Source organism: Eptatretus burgeri, chromosome 13 (assembly GCF_056783735.1).
Source record: "Eptatretus burgeri isolate ZD-2024b chromosome 13, Ebu_testis_v1, whole genome shotgun sequence".
NCBI classification, from domain to species: domain Eukaryota; kingdom Metazoa; phylum Chordata; class Myxini; order Myxiniformes; family Myxinidae; genus Eptatretus; species Eptatretus burgeri.
In genome coordinates, this window is record NC_140973.1 from 53238941 (window position 1) to 53257551 (window position 18611).

Consider the following 18611-nt stretch of genomic DNA (forward strand, 5'->3'; position numbering starts at 1 on the left):
GCACTATCTCAGCGCGGGGGGAAACAGGAGGGGGTTGTTGATGCTCGGGGGATGGAGGATATCTCCCTGTCTCGGGTCCCGCGACGAGCGTCTCCACCACGACCTCGGTCGCGCCGCCGGCCTCTCCCTCCGCAGCTCCCCGACTCCGACACGAGCACCCCCTCGACCGCCTTCGCCGCCGCCACCTCTCCACAGCTCCGTCCTTTTCACTCTGACTACTACCACTTCTTCCCAGCTCCACCGACAACTCTTAACTGCCTTGACTGACGAACGCAGCCCCTTATATCCCCCGTGGCCTCGCTCCTTCACCTTCGACCCTTTACCTCCGACCCTTCACCTCTAACTGGCTCCCCATTGGACCGAGGAAAAGTGGGCGTGAATGCTTTTTGATCCATGAATTTGCATATAGCGATATTACTCCAACGCACCTGGAGGCGGGGCCAAATCGCCCCACGCTCACCGATAGGACGGAACAGAAGTGGGCGTGAGTCGTCTTTGATCCGTTTTCCTCGGAAAGGCCGGCGCTTTTGCACCCCTGCTCGGTGCGCGCCCTGCACGAGTCCAGTATCGGTGCCCACAAGCGGCGTGGGAATGACGGTGATGCGATGGTTGCGAGGGCGAGTTGTGACGGTAAAGGTCGTGGCTGTTGTTGTGAAGCGGCGTTGCGGTTGGTGGTTGTTGTGTGATGGCTGTTGAGACGTGGTTGGTGGTGGTAGTAATGGCGGCTGGTCCAAAATAAAGATAGTAAAAGAAAAACGGCTATCTAAAAGGGTCGCAGCCCGCATGAATGACATTTATTCCCTCTAAACAACGGGTTTGGGCCTAACTACACATATACTTACCGAGATATCTCACCTAAGGGACCTGAATGGTGGTTTGCGAATTTCGTCAACCACAACAATATATATATATATATATATATATATATATATATATATATATATATATATATATATATATATATATATATATATATATATATATATATATCCATCCACCCATGGGGACCAAACTCTGTGCAGAGCGTTGGTGCTGCTGAAGCAGTCTCCTTAGCTGTTGGACACAATCCTGGATGGGTCGCCACTCCGACACAGGATACCAGCAAGTTGGCACTCATTTTGCCGACCTGGGAAGGATGACAGTCAGAGTTAACCCAACCTGGTATTAATTCAACAGCCGAGTGGGATTTCAACTCAGGATCCGAGGATCCCAAGCCCACCACCCTCACCGTTAAGCCAACACCAGGCATCCAGGCATACATACATACATACATACATAAATATATATGTATTTTCGGCTTATGCTGTCTGTCTGTCAATCTGTCACACCCTGAAATATGGAAATGCTCCTCAGAGAGGAAACATTGCTGAGTCAAAGTTGCTTCAAATTATCTGGGGAGAAATGTAATTAGAAACTCCAATTTTTTTTAACCAGACAAAAACAATTGAACACAAGCGGTGTATAGGCAACATACTGCTGCTTTCATCGCTCTGGAAAAAAGTTTTTTTTTTCTTTGCTGTTTCAAAAATATATTACCTCCCATTTTTGAGCTCTTTCCACTAGTGCAGGAATATCAGGTTTTCTTTTTTGTGTCACGGTATTCTTACCACAGGTTTCTGCTTGTTATAAAATGTTGGCATCACTCCTGGTGAGTTTGGGATTCACTCTGAAAGTATGATTTATGCAGTAAACAAAGTTTAGAGTAGCAGACCAGAAAGCAAACAAACTGTACATGCAGTGAAACATTTGGCTTCAACCAAATGCCTCGTATTCGTTCTTCTATTCCACCACAAAGCTCACCTACCAAGTCATAGGGGATGAAAGACACTGTGGTTAAACAGAGTCTGCATTTTGTGGTCGTAAAGGTTCTCCTTTGAAAAACATTTTTTCGAGGAACCCAGTACTTAATGTTTTATCCCTCATGTATCTCTCACGTGCACACCTTTAGTCAGGTGCGCTCTTTTTCACTGTACTGCTTGAAGCGATGTTCGTGCTCTCTTTTCGTGTTGATCTGAAATATCTCACCGGGTTTAGATTCCAGAACGTGAACTTACACAGCATGATCATCGTTGCGAAGGAAAGTGGAACATTTGTTTTGTTCTCACGATTGTCAGTTTAGATTTGACAACAGGTCGACCTGGATGGTGTGCCTTTTACAGAAAACCTGAGTCCACAGTTGGATGGAGAGAGGAGCGGACAGGCAGAGAACGAGAGGGTGAACCAAGGTGGGTTTTGTGGTTAGGCAAGAGCATGTGTAGGCTCATCGTGCTTTTACCTCGCTCTCGAAGGAGCCTTTCTTGTCTCATGTTTGAGTGCTTTGGTGTTTTCATGCGGTTCCTTCCCTTGTTCCATTTCAAAGCACTTTTGATTATAACGTTGTACTCTGATAGCGGAGCTGTTCTCCATCACTTCCTTAGGTACAGAAGCTATGCGGACACGGCCAAGGCCATTTGGCAGATCACGCCTGTGACGGAATATATGATGACCACAAAGCAGAATTACATTACAAGGATAACTCTGCCATAAATGCCCATAAAGTTGTGGCATGCAGGACGGTACAAGCTTAAGCGAAGGGTTTGAGTTATAAGAGGTAGCACCGGTTGTTGATCAGGTGGATCCTTTTGTAGTGCCTGTTTGGTGTGGCAAAGTCGTTTTGGGATCGAACTGATGGTGATGGTGTTGTATGTGTGGGAACGTGTCATGAACAATGTACAAAATGACATAAGTTTGAGTTCAATGAACAGTCTGTGATTCTCCTGAGCGTGGTTGCTTAAGGCCAGTATAGTGTGGATCTAGAATTTCTCGATTGTACGATTGCACAACAAGAAGTGGAACCGAATAATCGTACTGCGTATGCACACCACACAACTGAAGTGCACAGTTGACGTGCTTAACCTACGCACAATCAACGCATGCTTCATCGAAACTGAACATGCATCTCGCTGCTTGCTTTTTCAGGAACGTGACCATGCTCGAACACAATGCACTTGTGGGGTCTTCATGCGACATGATAGCACAAAGTAATTCAATTCTATAAACAAATTGACACGAATGCTGTCATTCATTGTGAACCTCAAATGACTGTGTGCATGCCACCATTCCACCTGGATTCCTGCGCACATGCAGTACACCTCCGCTGCTCACACACAAGTAGCATAATGTATAAGTGTGCGCAATTTTCTTGTTTACGAATCGATGGTTGTTATTTGGTGTCCAATTGTTTCAAGGACCTTTCCACACTGTCCTGCATACATATGGCTGGGTGGACATACTTCCATTAGCTTCTGCAAATCTACCAAAACTTCCTGAGAGCTTCTGAGCTTATTTGGTCACAACCTCAATTTTTGGGGTTCATCCCATGAACCATGTGACCAACACTTGCATCACAGCATTTTATTTTCGTTGGAATATGTTCACCATATATCTTTTGGCCAATTTGTTCTTTATAAGATTTGCCATCGACAAAATTTTGTGCAAAAGTGTCGAGTTTTGGATATGCCCTCTCTTATTCTCATAGCAATACGAGACAAAACGTGCGAATGAAACAACCGAAGAGACAAATAAAACCGGCGCACAGAAAGACACATCCGTACAGACTGGGGTTTGCACTGATCTGACGTAGCCATCCAATTCCTCAACATCTGTTGACATTTCGATATCACCCCTTTGCTAATGGTAAATGTTTTAAACTCTTCTCATAAGTATGACCAATGACAGGAGATCTGATTAGTTGTGACGTGAAAATGAATGGATTGAGCAGAATAATTGCCTTTTGCAATATAGCGTTACATGGGACGCACGAGCAGCCCAAGCCCTAGAGCATTCTTGGCACACAGTTGGGTGTCGCAAGGTAGGTATTCAATCGTGGTTCTGTAAGTTGCCAGGTCACATGTGCATGGGTTGCGTGTACTGCTGTGTAAGAATGCAGAGGAAACACATTTAGGACAGCATCTGTGTCAATGGGAATACAGATACCAATACTATAAAGTACACGAAGTGGCACAAATGATTGTTAAGTTGTCACAGGTGTGTGACACTGTGAAAGGAATTCACACACTCACCTCTAAGCTGTCGAGCTTGGGTTCGAATTCAGCCGAGCTATAAACTGTCATCCAGGTGCTTTGCAGGTAAGGCGAGGCATCATTGCGTGTGTCATCCCTCGGATGGACTTAAAAATGGGCGTCCCGTCTGCCGCCATTCGTTGGTGGACTTCAAAGATCCCACGGTCTCCTTCATAAAGAGTAGGCAAGCTATCACCGGCACCCTGAACAAATTTCAAATTGCTGCCAAAACATTGGGCAAGATTCCCTGTAGCTCACCGGCCTCATAATGCACGTCAATGGTAAAACCCTCCAAGAGAAGATTGGGCACTGGTTCACATTTTGCCTCAAAATCATCGCATTGCGAAGACCCACGTTATCATGAACCAATGGAACCAATGACCATGTGCAGACGTTCCCAAGGACATCTGCTGGGATACTTTGGGGATAAAAATAAGGGATACTTTGGATCTTGGGAGGACTCAACTCCACCTTCCTTATTCTTCTTCTTCTTTCGTATGCAGCCCAAGGCAGCAGGGTAGCATCATTGGCTGTTGTCATGACTGTGCCCCTGATGCAGTGCCCTCTTTAAGTTAGAGCAGATTTTTGTAATTTGTTCATGGTGCAGGTGATAGCTCGCCTACTGTTCAAGAAAGACACCATGGGATCTTTAACGTCTACCAACCAATGCCGACAGAAGGGACACAAGGTTTAACGTCCATCAGAGGGACGGCACACACATTGAAGAATCATTCTGCCTGTGAAACACTAGGATGAAAGTTTGTAGCTGGGTCGAGGTTAAAACCCAGGCTAGATATCTTAGAGGAGAGTGTGCATACCTCTTGAGTCTAGGCCATTCTGCCAGCATTCCACCTTCCTGAAATTTGCTCATGGAGATCAAATCCAAGGGAATAGACTTTGATCGATGCAAACTCTACTTATTTAGATTCAAATCCTCTCCTTCCACTCTGGAACAAAACGTGTCCAAAACTCACAGGAGTTTGCGAGCACCTGATCACAGTGTGCAAATGCATTGACCCAGCAGGGAGCGAGCAAAGGCAGAGATTGTAAAATGATTTAAAACGAAGTAAAAGATGGAATATGGGAATCGTGGAAAGAAAGGAGAGATGAACAAGCATCGGCAAATGAATTGAAAAAAATTCAGTCAACTGCAGGATGAATAGATTACATTCACCATATTGTTTAGCTGATAAGGATTTAAGTCTGAAAATGCTGTTGAGGACTTGACTGGTTGTTGATTTAATCTTTGCAAATCGATGAGAGCATCTTACATGGGTTCTTTCAGTTGGTGGGCCATGATACAGCACAAAGATTTCATTTCTTTATTTTTACCCTTCTCCTTCCCTGTGGCATGCCAAGCGAGCAAACAAGCGAACAAAGGCATGTCCATTGCTTGCAATCTGCCAGCAATGCAGAAACTATGGAACCGCTGCCAGTTTCTGGCCCTTTTCAAGGGCCGGGGGACGAGGCAAGCGATGGGTCTATTATTTGCACACATAACAACAGTCGGTGTCTGGAGTCCCTTCCACTACAAAGCCACAGAAGAACAGGTGTGCCTGGCGACACGCCTCATTAGGCGGGTTGATTGTTTTAGCCCGTTAATCATACACACCTGTGCCCCCCACATAGTGAATACTTTTGAGCAAAGACGTGGTGTCATTCATGACAAAGCCAAATTGCTTCGGCCTCGCTGAGATAGGTGGGGGACAAGCTCGGCGTTAGTTGTCATTCTGCCTCCATTTGCACCCCCTCGCCTCACCTTCACATTTGTACATACTAAAAAGGGCTCGACATTCATCAAAGTGGCTTGGCCATTATGCAGGTCGAATGGCACATCATGACCGATCAGAGCACAGAGAGGAGAGGAAAGGAGAGGAGATAAGATGAGAGGTCCAATATGTCGTTGAATTGCCACCCTTTGCAGACGTATGTGCACATCAAGTTGAATGGGTACATACGTCATTGGGAAACCGCAGACGAGAACTGCTTTGTATAAATTAAATATCTATCAAATGATACTTGATACAGAATGAAAAGAAAAAAAATGTTCGTCACTCAGCCTCATCCAGCTATCACCAACAAAGTGTTCTTACCCTTACACAGCTGCTCGGGGTCAGCAGTCATATGTGTAAGCTTTTCTTGGTTACTTTTAGCAGCTTTTATTTTCTGGAAGAGCATGAGGATGCATTTCTTGAAATCCTAGCCACCTGGAGTAATTGATTAGGTGGGAGCTGATTGGTAATTCCCTCCAATTAGAGGTGAGAGACATAATTGGGTTTGATTATACTAGTACGTGCCCGTAAAAAAAAAAAATAATAATAATGATAAATAAATATTCCAACCGCGAGCAAGAAACAACAACCACACAGGCCGTTTCTTCGCTCTCGGGTGCCCGTACATGCGTGGCCCGGAAGTTCGTATATCACAGTTACGATATTCGCAATTTAGGTTTTAATGGCCAATTGTTCAATTAGCGCCAACGTATTTTACCTTTTCGCAATGTCGTCGCAAAGAAAAACAAAAAGGGAAGAGAAGAGAGAGAAAAAAAATGACTTCCTGGTTCGGAGCGTACCAGCACTCTGATGTTACCGAAATTTATGCACCGTCTAATATGAAAACGATCATAAATTGGGGCATTGTGTTTATCTATAAATGCGCATAAGAAATCGAGAAATTATTAGAATGCACGAAGTCATCACTCTCCAGAAGCCCTACGTTGTAACCCGTAATGGGGAACGCGGCTGAGGTTCCCTTCCCTCATCGGCCACGCCCATTACAATAACGTGTTTGTCATTGCTTTGGTAAATAAATGGCCATAACTTGGGAAGCACTTCTCCGATTAATATCAAACCTTGAAAAGGCACATCCTCCGGTCCCCAGAAATATATCTGGCAAGTTTCAATTAGATCGGACCAGTGGTTGTCAAAGAAACAGCGGTCACAGACACACAGACACACATAGACACACACAGAGAGATTGCTGGAATTATAGATAGATTTCCATACATATATATATATATATATATATATATATATATATATATATATATATATATATATATATATATATATATATATATATATATACTGAATATTTATATATATTGTTCAGTTGCAAAAGCAGATAAATCCATTTTTTTCCCCTATTTTCAGTAAATCAAGAATTTTTTTTTTATGTGCTTTCTTGTTATAACATATCAATTCCAAAAAGGGTGGTCCTAAATTGATGTAACTAAAGTAACAGAAGGCCAGAATTTCACAAATCTAAATCGAATTAAAAGTAATTATATTTTCATACTTTTCAGTTTGTTTTGCATCAAAAGCAGACAAATCCATGGTAAACATTCTTTGGTATGAAGGCTTCACAGAATCACCAGGAAGTTGATTATAATCATGAATGTAATATGAAATAGCATTAATCTGAATAAAAAAGTTTCTGAGACAATAATACCCAAAGTTATGAGGGGGGGGGGTTGCTTCACATTCATCAGCCCAATGCTGACTTGTAGCTCACGTCAGCTTTGAAAACCAGTTCCGCAGAAGCAAAAGCCAGCCAATCATGCTAGCATCTTGCAGGGCATTCGGCAAGGCAGGATTTTATTTGAATAACATTCCCTTTCATTTATATAGGGTAAACCCTGGCAATGGTTGATTTTGAATTCACATTTTGTTGGTAGACCCAACCATTGCCAAAGAAAAATCCATAATCAGTGCTCCATCGCAATAATCTGAGACTCTCTCGCTTCATGGTTTGTGAGTGTGGATTCTGAAGCCATCCATTCAGGTAAAACACCAAGGGGCCAGGATTTAAAAATATATTTCTGTGTAGGCCAGCACTAGCACAGTCCTTTCACTCTATTTTATGGGTGGGGGGTGGGTGAAAACAAAATTGATGTCTGTGACTGACTGCTGAGCTCCAGAGACTGCAAATGCCAACCGGTTGCGACTCACTCCACAGAGGAATCACAAGTTTCTTGATTTTTGAACGATACCACTACAAAAAGTTCCAGCAGAGGGAGAAATCAGTGTCGATGATTGCCATCATTATCACGAGACATGTACTTGTGTTTTTCAAGTACTTGGATTTAAGTTTTTCCAACCATGAACACCATGAACATGGATCGAGAAAAAATAATATACATATTGATAAAACCGAACACCAAGAAAGAACCCGAAGAAGTAAAGAGCAAAGATGGGGTCATCAGGAGGAACCTGGATAGAATTTGGGTTTCAGCTGCTTCTCCACGACCCTCAACCCCATCCATGAGCAGCCAAGTCAAGGCGCAATAAAAAACATTTTTCTTCAGAATCCTCGTAATATTCGAATTTGATCAAACTATCCATCCCCCCAACAACACCACCACCTCGAATCTTAACCCAAAAATCGTGTTTCCTCTGAAATGATAGGATTGCTGAAAACAACATTGATATCATGGCATTATGCATTTACATGAATGGAGAGAATAGAGGAAACGGGCTCTAAATGTGACCAGGATAAAATTATTGCTTGTTTGTGGAAACTCAACTCATTCTCTTTGGATAATGGCAAGCAAGCTGTTCCTTCCTTCCACATTAAAAATAACTGGTGGAACAAAACAGAAATTCTGAATTTGGTGAAGGGTCTTCAATATCATCAGACCTTTCCATTATTTCAAGAGAAATTAGCTGATTTGGGGTTTTTTTTGTCGTCTTTCGCGAAGTGAAGTGATCAGAACATGGGCGCTGACATGTCGCCACATGACTGTGATGATGCACACTGATTGATTAAATGTATATATTGTGTTTTGCTAAAAAGAGGGCACGGTTTCTGAATTTGATCATTTGAAGCATTGAATTTGAATTTGATCAATGAAGCATTGAACAGCAGGACATAATGCATGGTTATGAACAACGATTTGGTTCAAGGTTCACCATGAGGGGAAGCACTAGGGTTCCTTCTGAACGCCCGGTCCTGAGGCCACCAGCCGCAGATAACTCCGTGGTCTGGTGGGTTGCTTGTCAACCACAAATGCTAATTGGTATTGCCATTCCTGGCAGGGTTCTCGCTCCTTCATACGTTACCTTTCTGGTGGATTGGCAGTATAAAGGGAGGCTGGTAACCTCGATACATACTTCCCTTACCTTATTTAAATAGATGCAGCCAAGTGGAGCTGCCAAGTATGCAATGGCCAACGTGTGGAGCCAATCAGTGGTGTAAAACTTCCTGACTAACAAACATGCGGACTATGCTGGACCAATGGTGGAAGGGACGCCACAAGCTGGTTGACTTCAATTGACGTGGGATTTATTCACAAAGGAAGCATGAGAAAAAGCATGTGGCACAGTGAAGATGAGAGGTTTATTCAGAAAGGATATAAATACAGCAGGAACATACGATATTCCTGTGGTGTGGAAAAGACATCCAGTGATACATTTAAGCAGTAAGGAGACACAGACCAGAGCTATACTGATGCTATCTAGCCTAGACACTCTTACTTACACCAATAATAAAGGTGCCATCAAGATCATTCCATGGAAGGGTAGAATAGCAAGAAAGATAATGCTGTGCAAGGTGGTTGCGACCGATTTAGCTCACTGAGCAGGGCTGACGAGCTTGAGCTGTCCCTTCACTGAGGAAGGGGGTAAAGAGGTCAGATCAGGTCAGGTTTGGGAGCATGCAACAGAGCAGCGCGTCGCTGCGTCCACTTTTCGCCTGTACTCCAGGGGCCTCCGTATAGCTATCCCCCAGGCAGATGCCTGGCCCATCCCCATTTCCTTGAGATGCCAATCAACCTGCTGCAACCACGAGGCATCTGGTTGGCCCATTGGCCTTCTCCGCTCACGAGACTCCCTCGCTGAGATTATCTGGTGAGCAAGATCAGCATCAGGAAAACGAGCCATATGTCCATACAGCCGCAATTGCGCTAACGGACTATGCAGGTAACAAATCTCATTTGAGTCTCTCTCAGCAACCGCTCGTTGGACACAAAGTCTGACCAGCGATAGCCCGACAGTGCATCACCTCATGATCCAGTGAATCCATGACTCTCCAGGCCCGACCCAGACATCTGTTGACCTCTGGCTCACAGCCAACAGAGACAGGAATATCACTGCCAAGAAAAATGAATCTCTCCACGACCTCAATATCCTCACCACAAACAGGCACAGATAGGACAGCAGCATCCAAGATGTCATTGAATGCCTGGATCTTAGTTTTGACCCAGGAAACCCGTAATCCCAGCGGCTCCGACTCCTCATTTAGCACCTCGGGGCCCCCCCCAAAGGATATCTAAATTCTCCGCATACATGAATGCATCATCTGCGAAATCAAGGCCAGAGATCTTGATATTTCCAAACGATGCACTGCAGCTTGATCTCTCCGACATCCTCCCGAGAATCTAGTCCATACAAGTGCTGAAAAGTGTGGGGGCAGGAACACCTCGACGAACTCCAGTAACAACTGGAAATAAGTCAGAGATGGTACCACCACATCTCACAGCAATCTCAGTACCAGAGTAGAGTTCAGACATCAGATCGATCAGTTTTGGTGGCACCCCACGAAGACCAAGAATCCTCCAGAGGGCATACCGATTCACTGAATCAAATGCTTTACAGAGATCAACATAGGCTGCAAACAGCCCCGACTGAAACTCTCGTCTGCATTCGGTGAGGACCCGAAGAGCAAGGATACGGTCAATCATTGACCTCTTTCATCTAAAGCCAGACTGCTCTGGATGCTGGTGCTCAAGCAGATGGTGGCGAACCCTATCAAGAATTATCCAAGCAAAGACCTTGCCTGGCACTGAGAGCAGCGTCACCCCTCAGTAGTTGTTGTGGTTCTGGCGATCACCCTTCCCTTTCTAGAGAGGGACAACAAGGCCCCTCTTCCAGTCAGTTGGGATGAAGCCTATGCTTCATGCAGAGCACAGAACTGCATGCAACGACACGAGTGCAGCAATTCCACCAGCCTTGAGAAGTTCAGCATGGAGGCCACCGATGCCTGGAGCTTTACCCCATTTCAACCGGTTCACTGCAGCCTGTGTTTCCACAAGCGATGGTGGACCACAGTTGATTGGAGGGTCAGCAATAGTTATTGTAACACCCCTGACGTCCAACTCGACAGCTGGTGAATCAGCCTGCTATAACCGCTCAAAGTAACCGGCTCAGTGAGCCTTCACTTCGGACTCCTCTGTCAAGAGCCTCCCACCCTCTGCTCTAACTGCAGTACACCGAGGGATGGGCTTGGATGAACGCAATCCGTGAATTCCCCTGTAAGCAGGAGGAGAATCATTTGACCACAGCTGATGCTCTTCCCCCTCACAGATTCCTCGCACATTGGCTTCCTTGTCCACCCTTAGCTCACGTACAGTTTTACGCCTCAGCTCCCTGAACAGCTCAGCTCTGCCATTCAGCTTGGCCCTGCGACTCTGGTCAATGGTATCCAGTGTCACTTGAGAGACAAAATTCTTCTTTGCCCTGCGGTGAGTTCCAAAATATCCACCGGCAATATCAAGGATGGTGGTATTGAAGGCACTCCACAACTCTTCAGGACCTCCCAAAGCACCCAGACTCCTCAAATCTCAACTCAGTTTGTTCGAAAACTCCTCAGCTACCCTCTCATCCTTGAGCTTGCCAACATCCAGCCTCGGCTGGGATGGTACCATTCTCCTGGATTTAAGGTGCAACTTAAGAGTTGCTACAACAAGCCGGTGGTCAGTATTGAGGAATTGAGCACTCCGGTTGACCCTGCAGTTCTGGATCACCCTCCAGCAACCATCAACGAGGACATGGCCATTCTCCTTTGCCACACCACCAGTATTGGAATACCAAGTCCAGCGATGAGCTTCTGGGCGCTAAAACCATGAACCGGCCACCCAAAGTCCATGACTTCTTGCAAAGTCAAGGAGATTAGTGCTATTCAGGTTCACAGTTCCTGACCCATGGGGATCAACACACACCTCATAACCATCCCTATCAGTTCCAGTCGATGCATTGAAATTCCCCAAGACTAGAAGTGTATCTTGTCTGGGACACTGATCAACCACAGACTCGAGCGTGGCATAGAATGCATCCTTCACGGTGAGATCACTCACCTCAGTCGGAGCATGTACAGAGACCAGGGAAATGACACCCAAAGAGTGACGAATCCTTTGTCTTATAATACGCTTGTTGACTGGTGTTACCTCAATTATCATTGGAGTCAGCTTATTTGACACAGCTACAGCAACTCCTTGGGCATGGTAACAATCAGAGCGACCAGACCAATAGTAGGTGTAACCACCCACCATGATCTCCCCACAATCTGGTCTCCAAACCTCAGAGAGTGCTGCAATACCGATGTTCAAACGTTTGAGCTCAGATGATAACAGAGACAGGTGATCATCCTCTATTAGGGATAGGACGTTCCAGGCACCCAACCGAAGGGACCGCCTCAGGTTAACGCAAGGAGACCGCCATCTGATGGATGACACCTCAGCACCACCCCGACTCACTCTCCTGCAATCTGACCCAGAAATGTTACCCCATGGTTTCCCTCCTCTCATTAAATATTGGGGGTCCCGAAGGCTTTGCCCCAATCCCGTCATCCTGTGAGCTGCCCTGTGAAGGGAAGTTGTTGAAGTCTTGGCTGGGTAAAGAAGAGGAATACTGGTTGTTGTCTAAGGTGATTATTGAAGAGGTATGAGTGAGATGCGGATGAGGTGTGAGTGAGGGGCAGGTGAGGTGCGAGGAGGAAACCGGAAGAGGTGCGGTTGCTCTCTTTGTTGAGCTCCTGGTGCATCCAAAGCAGACAATTAGAAGAGAGAAAGAACTTGTGAGGTGACAGATTAACTTAAATGTGTGTGGTAATAATGGGCCTGGCCTTAATGAACGTGCCGTGCACAGTGCTTGAATCACTCAGTTGCCCAGTGCTCCGTTCCCCAAACTCCGTTCCAGAGCTCCATTCTTGTTCCACCAGCTCCGACCCGCCTTTTGTTGTGTACCACCAACAAAGCCAAAGACCCTCTTGCACATCTGGAATGCACTGCTTAAAGAGTTGTTTGGCGGGGGCAGGGCTTTGGTGAAGATCAAGATGGTTGATAGGCATGGTTACCGGGATTTGCAGCATGCTCACTGATGTAGACCAAATTTCTCCGTTGCCAGCACCGCTCACGTGAGTTTGCAGTCGCGAAAATGCTGGCATTACTTCCTGGATGGCCCATGCATTGGAGCTCTGTACTTCACATGGAGCTGCTGTTTTTAGCTGCGTTTTCCAAGCACGGACGTGTGCTGGAAGCCTAATTGGCATTTCCAGCAAGTAGAGCATCTGGGCTATTTACAATGTTCAAATGGGCGATTAGCGCACATTTGCCCTCCATGCTCTCAAAATCTGAATATCCAGATCTAACGTGCTCGCTGCAGCGCATTGCACCATTATTCTCATTTTTCTGAAGGCAGCGGCAGGTGTCTGCTGTGATTGTGTGGTGATTGTGGTCGAAATGGTGGTAGAGGCGGCGTGGCAGTTGAGCTGTGGTTCAGGCGTAATGGTTGTTGAGCAATGGAGAATGTGTATGGCGAGCTTGTATACTATTCTAATAATGTGGAGGGATAATAAATGTGTCTTAATGATTTTTCAGTGTAGTGTGGTGTTTGTAGGAAGAGTGTGGTGGAGGTTAAAGTGATGTGGCAGTTTGGTTCTTGTGAGTGATCCAAACCGGGTTTTGGTGTGCGCATGCAAATTAGCTGCATGCAGCGTGTTGCTTGGTTGGGGGAGCGAGATTAATGTGCAGGGAAGAAAATGTGATAGAATGGGGGAAAAAAACCAACTTAATCCCTCACAACACATATTCCCTTTGTAACCCATGAGAGATACGAGAAGGACTCTATCTGAAACAAGTAACAATGAAATAACTATGTTTTATACACAGTGCCTTCAGAAAGTATTCACACCCCTCGACTTTTGTCATATTTTGTTTTTACAGCCTGAATTTTTCAATGGATAAAATTTTAATTTTTTGTCACCGATCTACACAAAATACGCCATAATGACAAAGTGAAAACATGTTTTTAGGAATTTTTACAAATTAATTTAAAATGAAAAGCTGAAACAACTTTCATCAACAAGTAATCTTATCCAACCAAGATATTCTAGTTTTGTATTTTCAATTAATTTTCTGAAATTTGTATAATTTGTTTTTCACTTGGAAGTCGTTGGTTACGATGTATAAATAAAGGAGGAAAAAGTCTGATTTAATGGAATTTAATTCAACAAAAGGTGAAAATTTTGAAACTGGGTGTTGACATTCTATAGGTACAGTATGTGTGTATGTGTATATACAGCATGTATATATATATATATATATATATATATATATATATATATATATATATATATATATATTGTACATAGACACATACTGTATATAGACAAACTGTATACAGACAAAGACAGTGTATACAAAAATATATTCTGATTAATTTAATTTCCATCATATACTGTTATTTTATTCTATGTTTTCATGTTAAAGATTTTCAGATGGGGTTTTGGGAGGGGGGTGAACACGGTGGTAATTTGAGGAATTAATGAACACAGACAGCACATTAACTTTTTGAGAAAACCCTCACACAGACATCACAATCATGACTCATGTACAGGGTGCGTCATAAGTTGTGTTACCCCCTACAAGTATTGCGTGCATGTTTATATATATATATATATATATATATATATATATATATATATATATATATATATATATATATATATATATATATATATATATATATATATATACATACATATATACATACATATATACATACATATATACATATATATATACATATATACATACATACATACATACATATATATACATACACCTATAAAGCCTGGTGTTGGCGCAGTGGTTCGGGCAGCGGCTTGGGATCCAAAAGGTCCTGCGTTCAAGCCCCGTTGGGCCACTGAATTAATACACCAGGGGGTTGACTCAGCCTGTCATCCTTCTGAGGTTGGCGAAATGAGTACCAGTGTACTGGGTCGGTGTATACCCCGGTTAGAATAGGTGTACCAGATCCCTGTGTCGTAAGAGGCAACCAGTGTTGCATCAGGAAGGGCAACCGGCGTAAAACCTGTGCCAAATAATTATGCGGATCATAACGGATGATCCGCTGTGGCGACCCCTAACAGGAGCAGCTGAAAGAAGAAGATATATATATATATATATATATATATATATATATATATATATATATATATATATATATATATATATATATATATATATATATATATATATATATATATATATATATATATATATATATATATATGTCAGCACCTCGATAGCTGTATTTTTTTAATATCCCATCACATATGTTTTTGTGCATGAACTACCCTCTGAGTGAAAGACCCTTGCCATACGACCATCCTAACTCTTTTCTTCTTTACCCTCAGGCTATGGCTCTCGGTACTGTCACTCTCCACCTCTGGAATGTATGTCGACACCTCTATAGCTGTATTTTTTTAATATCCCATCACATTTGTTTTTGTGCATGAACTACCCTCTGAGTGAAAGACCCTTGCCACACTACCATCCTAACTCTTTTCTTCTTTACTCTCAGGCTATGGCCCTCAGTACTGTCACTCTCCATTCTGCTGAAAAACTGCTATTTTATATGTCATTCAGTATCTTAAACATCTCTATCAGATACGCCCGTAATCACCTTTCTAATGGAAACAGTCCTGTGTCCTTCAGCCGCTCCTCATAGCTTAGTCTTCCTTGGTCCAAAATCAATCTAGTAGCTCGACACTGAACCCTCTCTTTGGCAGCTATGTCCTTCCTCAGATGTGTTTAACATAACTGTGCACACAAGGCCTCACTAAATACCTATACAGTGAATTAACACGACCTGTTTTGATTTATAATTTATCCCCCTACAAATGCACCCCAAAACCCTATTAGCTTTACCTCGAACTGCCTATAAACCTACAAACCCTATTAGCTTTACCTTTAATCTCCCAGAGTGAGTTCAGTGGGGTTATTACTTACTTTCAATCATGTCCTGTTTTGGCAGCTTCTTTCCCACCTTGTCAACCTTACCCTCACCATACCTGCATCTTATTGGTCCCGTTTCCACCTGTTCTCTTTCACCTTGCACCCTTTATCATTCATATCTCCTGGATGAGGTTTGACGCGACGGAAAAATAATTCCCCTATTTAATATTTGTGAAGGTACAATTCTCAGATTATGAACAATAACGTCACGTTGAGCTTATTCTAAAAGGCTTAAACAGGCAAGAAGAATGAGGTGTCCGTTTCGTAACATGTATGGAGGACATTGACAAATTACATACGCACCCAAAGCCTTAAAGTGCACTATCGCGAATGTTTCTCACTTGATGGTGCGCATATGAAACCAAGAAGCCGTTTCGTTTTCTGTTGTATGGTCAGGCCTGTCCAAAGATGGGAATCAATGCGTTTGAAAGGGTCGGGGCAAGGAACATCGGCAGGATAAATCATACAAAAGGAATATATGAGATTATGGATAGCATTAATCACAAGTTCCTTTAATATCTTAAAATAATGTAAAAGTAGATCATATTTGATTTGATGTGTGAAACATTGAGTGACCCTGATACTGGGATCATTGAACAATGGGTTAAATGATGGACTTCCAAGAAGAATTTGAAGGTGACGAGATTGAAAGTTTTTCACAAGTTGAAGTTCAATGGAGAATTGTGTGTGCAATGAAAAATGATGAAATGGGCTTCTGGGGTTAATGCTTTCAATGAAGTCCACCTTTGGATACCCTTCTCGTGATGAATTTTTTTTGTAGGACATCTCCATAGAAGGGAGGAGGGAGAGGGGGGGTGGAGATCTGAGAAATGGGGAAATAGGGGGTGTAGCTAAGAGAGGTGGGGATCGCCCGGTCATCTGCGACGCTCCACTGCCGTTTCCGCCATTGGGTGAGGAAAGCAAAAATCGATGCAATCTTTTTAAGGGAATGCCGCTCAACCCTTGACCCCATTAAATCCTGTCTGTGTTGTTTTATTGATACCAAACCAGGATATCCTTGGCTCAAGGTCGCGACATGAGCTTTTACGCCTCGGCCCAACACCCCTTTCTTTGAAGGATGCACTGTCGGGCCATCAGGGGTGGCGGGGAGTGAGGGTGAACGCAGGTCTGAGAGCCAGAGGGTTTCAGCAAAAGTCACAGAGTCAATCAGAGGCCAAACGGTCGGATGTGCCTTTTTTGCCACTATACAGCAGTCGTGGCGGACGTGAGCAAGTCACTAATAATTTGCTTGCTTTTCCCATCTTAGCGAATGTTAACGCTGAGAACATCTGATAAAAAAGCAATTTCATTGTTGCGGTGGGGGGCCTCTTAAAACGAAGCAAACTCGCAGCGGGACCACTCTGTGCCAGCCAACAGCTCCTACAGCCCCCTTGCGTGAAGCTCTCAAACATTGGATGTTCAACACGTACTTGTTCTGCAATGTCAGTGCTCACGGAGTCAGCATGGGAAAAACCCCATAGCACCTCTATCAGAAACCAAAAGTACCTCCACAATTAAACATATTTATACCACCTTTGTCATTAAAGAAACCCCAGCACCTCCTCTATTCAAAGCATCCACAGCCACCCCTTTATTAAAGAAACCCACAGCATCTCTTCTCTTAAAAAATATTATCCATAGCACCTCTGCTATGAGAGAGACCACAGCACATCTCCATAAGAAACCTATAACACCTCCTTAATTACATGTCCACGCTTGGTTGGATAAGCCCAAATGTCCAACTCTATAATTCCTTTTCACCCTGCTGTGGATGAAATGCGCATTTGAATATGTTTAGAATGATGGTATGATGAGGGTCTTGAAACAAGTACCGTTCCGATGAGGTGAGGGTTTAAATCCAGTTTACAAATCGTGATGTTCTTCAAATCGGTGGTGAATGCGACATGGAGTCTCAGTGTATATCCTGCTGAGGAAGCCAAAGGCACAACAGTGCTGCGAAAGACTGATGATTGGATAAACATTGGAAGTCCTTATCACCCTTATACACTGCATGTTTGGGTATGTGGTCCATTTGGTGAAGCCCTATGGAGATCACTCTGGTCCTTAATACTCCAGGTGCTTAATACTCCTTAATACTCCAGCCCTTTAATACTCCAGGTGCTGCACCACATGTTACAATGTCCCATCTCTATCATTGATTGTATATCTCGTTCGTTTCCCAACAAGACTTGCAGACAACACAATATTATGTAGACTTCACTTTGTGGACCTGTCGACCCTGTTGTGTGGACCCCGCTGAGTGATCCTGCAGATCCCGCTGTGTGGACCTGTAGACCCCGTTGTGTGGACCTGTAGACCCCATTGTGTGGACCTAAATATCCCGCTGTATGGACCTGAATATCCTGCTGTGTGGACCTGTAGACCCCGTTGTGTGGACCTGTAGACCCCGTTGTGTGGACCTGTAGACCCCGTTGTGTGGACCTGAATATCCAGCTGTGTGGACCTGTAGACCCCGTTGTGTGGACCTGAATATCCCGCTGTGTGGACCTGAAGATCCTGCTGTGTGGACCTGTAGA

General features: G+C 44.0%; 1 protein-coding gene across 3 annotated transcripts in view; it reads left to right on the forward strand.

Annotated features, from left to right (window-relative positions):
- Positions 1-18611, forward strand: part of LOC147014493 (dachshund homolog 1-like) — a 205315-nt gene that overhangs the window by 182231 nt on the left and 4473 nt on the right. For all 3 annotated transcript variants that reach the window (XM_085852486.1, XM_085852485.1, XM_085852487.1), the window contains one exon: positions 2160-2225. In XM_085852486.1, coding sequence (XP_085708612.1) covers positions 2160-2225 — 66 coding nt within the window. The remainder of the gene's footprint in view (positions 1-2159; positions 2226-18611) is intronic.